The sequence below is a fragment of the Notothenia coriiceps genome, unplaced genomic scaffold, assembly GCF_000735185.1.
Source record: "Notothenia coriiceps isolate Sejong01 unplaced genomic scaffold, NC01 NC01_scaffold00020931, whole genome shotgun sequence".
Lineage (NCBI taxonomy): Eukaryota > Metazoa > Chordata > Actinopteri > Perciformes > Nototheniidae > Notothenia > Notothenia coriiceps.
The window spans coordinates 281,913-292,398 of NW_011353632.1; the positions used below are offsets into that span (position 1 = coordinate 281,913).

At 40.0% G+C, this 10,486-nt stretch overlaps 1 protein-coding gene and 1 non-coding gene across 2 annotated transcripts; one reads left to right on the forward strand and one right to left on the reverse strand.

Moving 5' to 3' along the window:
- Positions 1-5,821: 5,821 nt before the first annotated feature.
- Positions 5,822-9,344, reverse strand: LOC104952985 (importin subunit alpha-1-like). Its single transcript, XM_010779901.1, has 7 exons — positions 9,299-9,344; positions 8,858-8,969; positions 8,607-8,747; positions 7,915-8,003; positions 6,964-7,232; positions 6,556-6,650; positions 5,822-6,160 (listed from the first exon to the last, which is right to left on the reverse strand). Exons 2-7 carry the CDS (start codon positions 8,921-8,923, stop codon positions 5,837-5,839), a joined length of 984 nt encoding a protein of 327 aa, XP_010778203.1. The 5' UTR covers positions 8,924-8,969; positions 9,299-9,344; the 3' UTR covers positions 5,822-5,836.
- A 339-nt stretch (positions 9,345-9,683) lies between these two features.
- trnar-ccg (transfer RNA arginine (anticodon CCG)) lies at positions 9,684-9,756 on the forward strand. The gene has a single exon. It is a non-coding gene; the product is annotated as a tRNA-Arg (tRNA).
- The last annotated feature ends 730 nt before the right edge of the window (positions 9,757-10,486 follow it).

Genomic DNA, 10,486 nt, shown 5'->3' on the forward strand with positions numbered 1-10,486 from the left:
TGCTCAAGTACCTTGTTTTTTTTTGTTGAGGCAAACCAAACAACCGCCTATTTTGATGTGGAAAATAAAAGAAAGCAACCCCAGAACTCACTCCAACCTTTACTATTCATTCCACTGACAATTGAAACACGACTGCAGTAGGAAGGCTTGCCTGCCTCCAAAAGCTTCCCCATGATGCCTTCACCATTTTGCTGTGTGGCGGACCCGGTCGCCCACCTCTCCATTATCACCTCATTAGCGTGCTGTAAACTGGCCCACCCTCCAGTTTGGCTCTAGCCTCAATCAGCCCATTAATCACAGAAGAGCAGGGAGACCTTCTGTCTTCGAAGGCTCACAATGTATTCTGCAGGCCCCTGCTGTGTGTGTGTGTCTGTGTGTGTGTGATAGAGAGTGCATTGGCATGTTGTTGCATACAAATGATTCAGCTACATCCTGCCATCTGTTGACTGCTGGAAGTAACTACCTCTGCACTGACACACACAAGTACATGATGCTTCCTGAATGTCTGTTCTTCATCTGTAACCAAAATTACTTTTATGTAATTCAAGGTTTATTCAGCAAAATAACAGATGGAAAATAATATGCAATCATTGCAGCATCTCCTTATGTTCAGACAACAACAAGGTTGTCAGTGCTTCCATAATCCACTCCAATAGCTACCCATATGGTTGAGGTATGATTTATTTAAACGCAACTTGAATGTAGATAATTCTAGACTGAAACATATAATCAAATATTGGATGGATTAGTTATATATTATGAGCAAAAACAACCCTCAGGGTGAATTGTTATAACTTTTTCTGAGTCGTTAACTTTTCATTTTGAGGCATCATCGTCGGGCAACATTTCAATATTGTTCAGTGTTTGATTTTTTTTATAAATGACTTCAAACTAAAGACTTTCCCCTTAGCCTCAGCTGTTTTGTATAACACAGTTATTAGTATATTGCATTAGTATAGACTTTGCATGAGAAGATAAAAAACGTAATGTTGGGATTAACGCCGGCTAAAGTAATTGCAATTCACAATATGACGACCATTCATGCAAGTATGCATTGAAATGGTATATAAAAAAAGATAACAGGATTGTGAGAGTCTGTTCTTACATAATTAGTCGACAAGCAAGTTACTTTTTCATGTCACAATATTTACACTTGTTCTGATATTGGAAATTTGCGATGACCATCTTAATGTTGTTTTTTTTACCCACGCCTTCATTATTTGTAAGCATTTAGGTCAAAACTTCGCTGTGCAGCCTCACAAAGCTGCAGTCGTTTCATTAAACTTGTTCCAATGACTCAATTCAGTGATACAGGTTTGAAGTGCTTGGCAACAGATATGTATATTTAAAAAAAGTGTTTCCCGGACAGTCCTTATATTCTGTCATCCTGAAACCTAAAATATTCTGACAGTGAGGTGTAGTCAATATAAATCTGATGATTCCAGCCACGCATACACAAGATCATGGACAAAGAAGAAAATAACAAAAATCATATGATTATCATTCAGAGACTGATCCAGTTATTCACCAGCTGTCGAAACATGACATACTGCTATTGAATATCAATATCTCATAAATGGTCGCATCTTTAATGTTTCTTGTGGCCTACGGACATTTCTTACTGCAACAAAATCTTAGTTTGATGGACAAATTAATATTTCATTAGTTATTTGATTAACAAATTCATATTTCTTATTTTTTTCAGTATCCAATATGCCAGCTTTTTATGTTACTTATTATAATTTTCCTGGCGGCTGACATTTTTCAATTCCAGTTTTCTACAGGTGGTCTTAGTAAGACACTCAGAGGGCAGCTTTTACATGAATTTACTGACATTATTAATATAGATGCTTGTGCTCAACCTTTTAGAACACTTTATATTTGAAACCATCATACCGCTGGCAGATAATCTCTTTTGGCAATCTCACGAAAAAAGGGCACATAAATGCAATTTCAGGAGAATTGGTGTGACATAAATAATGAGTAAGCCCTGGCTCCCGGCATGTTTGGCCGTGTGGAGGAAACTGAGTAAATTAATTCCTCCTGCTGTAATTACGCTGTGAACAGAATCAGAATCACTTGATATGAATTCATACACCAAGTAGCGCACTGTAAATGTGGAGGAATGTATCCTGGTCACGTTGGTGCAGAGAACCAACCTTAGTTATTTAAACGTAACTACAAACTACAGCACTGATGTACAGACATGCAGGATAAAGTAAAAACATCACCTACACAGTACACCTCATCAATCCCCCTAGCATGGGAAACCAGGCAGATGAAAATGTTATTTTCTTTTAAATGTTCTTAAAATCTCCAGTCAGCTGTCTTATACAAAGCTTTCAATAATACAGTCAATAATTCATGTCGTGCCACTTTGTGCTTCCTCGCTCCTGGGATCGCCGCATTAGTTTAAACCAGTTGATGCCAACTTGGGGGCTGGGACCCTCCGAGGATTTCAAAGAAGCATAGGAAGGAACAAATATTTCTGGAACACAACATTACTGACTCTCCTTAATTATTATTTATTTTTAAAGCTAGGGCAGTATTACCTCTGGAGGTTTCTAGAATGAGTCTAAATTAAACAATCTTCGAAAGGATTTTCATTATTTGGTTGAACAGCTGGAAACTCAGGCGAGAGGATCACAAGTGAACGATTTTTTTTATCAGGGATTGTTAAAGCCACAAATAGTTGGAAACTGCTGGTAAAAAAAAACCTAGAAATCAACGATGTCACGCTATGTTCTCCGTCATAAGTTATTGCTAATAGGCCTTGAGCTGGTGAATCACGCAATCATGTTGTACTGAACTGCTAAATTCAGCTCCGATTGCAGGTGTGAGTACTTTTAAGTCAGCCTTCCCTTTGCTGTAGATGTTTGGTTTACCGAGTTGCTTCCCGCCACAAACACACAAATCACCTGCTCATCTATCTCTTTATATTCATGCCTTTGCCTTGTATACAGATTGGACTGGGCTGTCCCTCTGGCCTTGGCTCTTCAATCACCTCTCCGTTTCCTCCATCCATCCCTCCAACCTCCAATCTTTCCCGTGTTTTGATCTGCCCCTCCATCCCTCTTGCCTCTCCGTCCCTCCCTCTGTCATCGCAGAGAGAGAAATAAATCAACTCAGCGACAGCCGGCAGGCCCCGAACACCTGCAGAGTTATTTACTTCAGCGTACCTCTGATCCACTGCTGGATCCATAGGAACCAGCAGTAGCACTAACGCACTCTCCATATTCACACAAATGTTTTGCATGGAGCTGTTTAGCTGCATTAGAGGAGCTGGAAGCAGGTCTCAAAGAGCTCTCTCCCTTATTATTTTCTCCACAACCAGCCCATGAATTTTATATGGAGCACTCCCATTGCTGTCTTATCCTCGCCTCATTCTTGAAGCTGTAAGCCAACAACAGCTTGCACGCTCACGCGCACCATGCGTACAAACGTGCCTGCGCTCTCACACAGCTGGTATGTTTGATTTGTGTGGATATAGATTGGTATGTTTTTATAGTGGAAGAGAAGGTGATGGGAGGGTGGGGGGATAAGGGTATGGTTCTTTGGAAAAACAGAGTAAGGGGGGGCTGTCACGAAGTAGATAATCTTTCAGTCTCTAAACACAGTGGAACAGGGGGCAAGAGGTGGCTGTCAATCACGGTTAGGAGTCCCCACTGAGGTGACCCGGGTTATGAGGGAGGGGGGGGGGTTACATGAGATGGGTCAATGGAGGCCATTACACTTAAAAGAGGACTTCTCTCTCTCAGAATAATTGATTACTATTTTAGAGACAGTGGCAAAAAAAGGCATAATTGCCATGTGTAAGGCTGGTGCTATGTTACAACAAAGCATGTCAATATATTGAGCTAATCTGAGTGATGCTTGAGATGAGCAGAAGACTTGGACCTCTCAATATTCCATCTGGTGTGACACGATGTAAATAGAAAGCCACAAATGAGTCCCATTAGGGAACAAACAGTTACATAAAATAAGCAATTTGGTGTTAACGGTTGCAGAAAGAAGATACAAAATATTCTCTGAAATAAATCCAACTACAAATTCATTTATTTATTTCCTCAGTTAACTGATCAATTATATATTCTGCCAATTCATTTCCCCAAACTGTTCATCACTCTGCCAGGTATAAAATTGTTCAAATACACATACTATAAGCGGTACAACTTTATATTAAGGTACACAATTTAACCATCAACTAGTTGTTAATTAACATGCATATTAGCAGTATATTGGCTGTTTATTAGTCATTATAAAACACTTATTAATGCCTTATTCTACATAACCATATTCTACAAGTAATAAGCCATTAGCTGAGAGTTTTTCCTCAATAACTCTCTAATTAGGCCTTATTTATTGCAAGTAAGGAAGTTGTTGTACATGAGCTTTGGTCTTAATATGCTCTCCTCAATATGTCTAAATAACTCAAAATAAAAGAGAAACACAGCGCTCCGAAAAATACCTACAAATCAAACGTTCTGACTTTTCAAGAAAGACGGTCAACTTAAAAAATCGCTCGCAAATTGTAAACGATGCCGTGCCGCTTTAAAGTACACAAGTAGTACGAGGAACTTAGCGGCGCACATAAAGACGCGACATGGGGTCTGCTGCTGAAAAGTAAGGTGAGGTGTTACGTCAGAGAGAGTGGTGTTTAGTTTACAGCAGCCTGTGACTGCCAATAATAGTTTAAATGTCTTCCTTACTGTAAGCAGTTATGATAGAGCTGTTTGTGAAAGGTTATTTGTATTTTTTAGTGTTCATATAAAAACCACTGCGTTCTGCTCACTGGCGCGTTAGCCTAATAATTAAGTGTTAAGCACATCAGGCTGGCAGTTGTATGGGCATTGCACTATGATAGTTGTTATTTGCACATTTTTAATCATGGGTAATGCATCCTTAAATTGTTTAACTGTGAGGAGTTATACAATTGTACTGTACTCTGGAGAGTTTTTTAATGTAAAAAAGGTAAAAAATAAACAGCAAGATGGGATGTGCAGTACCAAATATGTAAAGCACTTTTTTGTTAATTTATGATTTGCTGCATACAGATGTAGCACTGAATTTCGGACTCCAGCTTACAGCTTCCTGCCTACGACCTGCCAAAGACCAGTATCTGGTCTTTGGCAGGTCGTAGGCAGGAAGCTGTAAGCTGGAGTCCGAAATTCAGTGCTACATCTGTATGCAGCAAATCATAAATTAACAAAAAAGTGNGGAGCTTTACGGGGCGTGGTTTGCAATCCGCCCAGCCAAACAGAAATAGGAACCTTTTTCTCCCACGAAAGTCCCTGCTCTCTAGCAGGGTCGGAAAAAGGTTCTCATGAACTCGTTTTAGTTCCAGCTCTTTTTGGTGTGAACGCGACATTTCTGAACTATATCGGAACTAAAGTGGGAAAAGTACTGCGGTGTGAACGTGCCTAATGGTGCATGAATAAAGAGTGTGGGAAACTTCTGATGGTATTTATGACCATATAAAAAAGCAATTATGTTAAGGGGAGAAAGACTTTCAAACACGCTCATGATGGTGGGAATAGAGTAATCTACTCTGCTGAACTGCACACATCCCTCATACTATACTATTCCTCCTGTGTGACAGAAAGGTACAACATTCCAAAATGATCCTTAAATCTAGATTCTAGGAGACCTGAAACTTTGACAATTAAATACATCTGTTAAGCACATTATTTCACAACAAACATAAGGAATTAAGAACAATTGGGCTCTGTTCATATCTTTGGCAATGACAAAACTTCCATACAAAATACATAAAGCAGAAGGAAGCTACACTTGATTATTAATTGAATGAATTAAGCAGATCTTAATGTATAATGCACTAAAGTCCGTTACAAATAACATTTACTTTTGACATGACCAATCTCAACACCACACTTACCACAACGGAGAGCTCTCCACAGGCCAGCAGCTGCACCAGGCGGGGCACCAGGCCGGCCTGCACCACCACCTCTATCCTCTCGTTGGAGCCGTCAGTCAGGTAGGACACGGCCCAACAGGTATCGGCCAGGATCTCCCTGTCATCATGGTGAAGGAGGCGCACCAGGGCTGGGAGCAGCTGCTGCACCGCCGCCAGAGGAGGGGCCGGGTTCTTGTTCCGACACAGGTTGGAGAGCGTCCAGGTGACATTGCGCAAGTACCCAGACTGGTTTGGTGGATTCAGAGCCAAGTGTTATTTTTCAAAAATCAAGGTGTCAAAACATGATAGTGATTGTAATAGATACTGACAACAGTTTATTCAAAAGACTTATTTAAAGAGAGAAACATCTTTATTGTCAGTTGTCCAACATTTCTCTCAAGTCCCCTCAAAACAAAACCATAAGGGTCTCAGGAAATGTATCAATCTATTAAACTGACCAATTTAATGAGTTAATGTAATTTTTTTCACAACTGCTATACTATAAAATCCCTGAAGGACATTTCTAAAAAAGGGCCACATGGCAGGCTGATAAGCCTTGTTGACAACAAGTGTGCCTCAGGTGAACTTAAAGTTAGGTCTGGTCTGTAAGAACAGGCGATCAAGTAATATTTGCAACTCACAGGAAACACAGACAAGTCAGGAACTGACAGCAAGGCGAGGAGTGGATTGAGACCGCCATCTTTGATCACTAGGTCTCGGTAGTTGGATCCATCACCTAGGAAAGACATTAAGAGTTAAAGGCTATTAACTGGACAATCACAACAGAAAATAAATCATATCAGCTCAAATAAAATTACAGTAAGTTACTACATGAGGTATTAGCATAACAACTATCATTTTCTAGAGCATTCTAGAGACTATCAACACCTCCAGACTAAACAAAAGGAAGCATATATGCACCCAAAAAACAGCAACAGATCTCCACATCAAATCTATCTAGGCAAGCTGAACATAACCGTGTAGGATGCTGTAATGGAGGGACAGAACTGAAACACAAAGAGGTGTTGAGTGTGGAAAGCATACAGTACCTGCAATGTTACCCAGGGCCCAAATGGCCTGCTCGCTGATGTGTGGGTGGGGGGATGCCACCAGGATGATGAAGGCAGGGATGGCCCCTCCATCCACCACAGCAGTGGTCTGGTCTGAGTTTCCTGAGGCGATGTTGGTCAGAGCCCAGGCTGCCTCGAATTGGATGGGGGGGCAATCAGACAGTGCCAGAAAACTAACAAACCTCGGGATGAGGCCGGCAGTAATGATGTTGTCAATGGGTGGATGCTTTTCTCTTGAGAGGAGCCTCCTGTACATCAAGAGATAATACAGTAATGGAATTTATAAAACAGAAGGTAACTTTAATGAAAGTCAAAGTCAAATGGGGCATTATAAAAATGTATTTAAGTAACGACTAGATGGATGCGGCAATTCAGTTCAACAGGTTTTAGAAGAAATTGATTTCCAATATAGCTATTAATAATAATCCACTTTATTTATGCGGCTTAAGAGCTTTATAAGGATGAGTTGTAGCACCTTCTGCTAAACACAAAGTAAATGTGTTAACATGTATTCAAATTAGAACCAAATATAAAACAAAGCACAGGTGGTGAAGTTGCTGGACTGTTTGTCAAAAACATCGGAACATGATGGAGCCCCGCGCCCCCCCTGAAATTCAAGTTGTTTAAAAAAATAAAATAAAAAATGTGATATATATATATATATATATAATTGCAACTAATCTATATCTACTGTCACTTTTCACATTGAACATGTGCTCTTTTATTAAATAAACTAAACACTTTCATTTTAAGTTGTGAGTTTAGTGTTTTTGACCCTAAGAAACACTGATGCATTAATCAATAACAATAATCCACAGCTCCTCTCTGCTCCAGAGGATTTCAAAAATATATATCGCTCAGACAGCACCCCCCCCCCAAAGCAGTAAACCTAGGGGAAACACTGTATCTGGAACATCGACAATGATTTACCTGGCTGCCTGCGTGGCCTGCAGCTGATGATCTAGATTTTGGCTGTTTATACCATCTACAATCTCCTCCACAGTCCAGTGCTGAGGAGGCTGTGAGAACAGAAACAGAGGAAGGTTACTTATCTGCAAAGTGAACCTGGTAAACAATTTTTTAAATATTTTCTTTCAATGTTTTTGATTTGTGTTTCTTATTGTGGGATGTGTACCAAACAAAGACTTATCAGCGAGTAAATCTCTGCAGCACCACAAATCTTAATCGAGTGTTCTGCGTTTCATAACTAGTTGTCCCCAGCAATATTGTTAATATACTATTCCATATTGCAATTTCGATAACATTTAGGACTCGTTCGGCCCTAGTAGACAAGGGAAGTATTTTAAAATGAAGTGGAACAACATTCACATTTGCAAAAAGACACTTTCTTATTGACCTTCGGCCACTTCCTATAGCAGAGCAAGCTTTAATCAACCTTTATGGTTCAATTTAAAATCAGGCGGTTTCTCTAGGTTACGGGTAAGTTGTTGGCATTAAGGCTGTTGTAACTCATTGCCAACTAAATTAAAAAACGTTTCAAACGTGGAAAAATGCTTGTATTTATATCAGGTGCGTCATGTTTTCGGTGCCCCGTTAAATAAAATAGTTTGCCATTGTGTGAAAGGAACAGCCGTAAAGCTGGCCAAAAGCAGCTGCTGTACCTGTGCATTGGGGTCTGAATCATGGAGAGGAGAGGTGGGCTCGTCCAGGAGGGTCTGGACGTTTCTCCTCTTCAGGATCTGATCATCCTTCTTCGCTTTACGCAGCTCCACGTTGACTTCTGCCCTCCTGCGCCTTAGATCCTGAAGACGCCGATATAACGATATACAGATATAATAAGTTGGACGGAATTTAATTTACCATTAGCTACCTCAATTATGTTACAATGCTGAATGTTTCTTGAAGAACTTACATTCACATCTTTCCCTTTGTTTTTGAACTGGGTGAGCCGATCTCCGTTGTCGTTGCCAGCTGACATTCCTGAACGTTAAACAAGACCTTCGATTCTAACGATTAGACACTCCCTGTTGAAAAAAATATAATGGACGTTAAAAACTAAACAGTCTTTACAACGGCTGATTTGCCAAACTCCCCTTCGTTCACTTCGTCAAAGCTAGCTCGTAGGAGGTAAATGAGCTAACGCTAGCACCCGCTCGTATTGAAGCCAAGCCGGTTATCTAACACCATGTGGCCCGTAGCAGCCTGTCCGCTAATCCAACAGCCAAAACCCCTCTGTTTTTCTAAAACCACGGTAATACAACCAGTTACAAGCAGAATAGAAAACTCGAAACTAAGGATGGAATTATACATTTGAAATGTAAATTTAGCCACAAAGCATGTGCGACTTGCTTACCTTAGAGAGATGGTGTAGTTTCTTTTTCTCTCTTTTTCTTTTTTTTTTTACAAAAGACCTGACGTCATTTATATACCTCCCTGTTTTTTCTGAGTTCTGATTGGACAGTCGGACCACATGCCCCGCCTCATCGCCCACGCTTAAAAAAAACGCTTCAAACAACAAAGCCGTTGTCAAAGGCAACCGCTGTTAGTATCGCGAGATACTATTTTATACTGGTTTTCATTGTGTACGGCCATGTATAAAATATATACCGTGGGTAACATTTTCCTTCCATAAAAATGTTTTTGTTCGTATCCTTGATGCTTCACCATACGTATAGTTACAGCGATTGTCTTGATACGGCATTTTTAAAATTGTTGTTTTCCACATCTAGCCACGTAATGACCCAGTGGCCTAATGGATAAGGCATCAGCCTCCGGAGCTGGGGATTGTGGGTTCGAGTCCCATCTGGGTCGTATTTAACTCCTTTTCAGGCTTAAGTGTGTCCAAAGTGGGATTTCTCAATGAATTGGATCATTTAATATAAAAGTGTCTTGGTTAATACTGCATCATCAATTGGTCCAATACCACACCGACTCACGCAAGCAGTCTTTTAGAGATTCTAGCCTGTTGATTATTCACACACCATTGATAAATGCTATTAACGGTCAAATTTAAGTCGAGTAGTATGGTTTTCTAGATTATGATCTTCACCTCAAAAATCAATGACATTGACCCTAATTCTGCAAATATAAACATCCACAAAAGTGCAATTTTAACTGTTCATAGCCTACTGTTGCTGAAATACATTAAATCTTAGGGCATCAGACTATAAAGCCTCAAGCATCTATTATTATATTCACAAAGACACAAGGACTAAAACTAAACCACACAAACGAACCTGTTCGTTGCACGTGCATGTATTACTTTGCACCCCTTCATATCATTTCCTGTAGTATTTTTTTTGTCTTATTGTGTACTTAAAGATAAGACATGCTGAAATGTGTACAGCTTAACATTATACAATTTAAGGGAAAAAAATAATGTTCTGTAGATAGTAGAAACAAATGAACATAGTAAGCACTAAACAGTAAAAGCAACTGAATTGCTTGCATGTTTCCAGGGTTCTCAGAGGACTGAGGGTGAAAGGCCAAAAGCTCTGTATTTTGAAAGTATTTGCCGGAAGTACAGGTGGGCCATAATTGC

Coding starts and splice junctions, on each gene's coding strand:
- LOC104952985 (XM_010779901.1), bottom strand. CDS start 8,923: ATGTCAGCTGGCAACGACAACGGAGATCGGCTCACCCAGTTCAAAAAC. Junction 8,748..8,857: donor ACAAAGGGAAAGATGTGAAT/GTAAGTTCTTCA, acceptor CGGCGTCTTCAG/GATCTAAGGCGCAGGAGGGC. Junction 8,004..8,606: donor ATTCAGACCCCAATGCACAG/GTACAGCAGCTG, acceptor CTGTTCTCACAG/CCTCCTCAGCACTGGACTGT.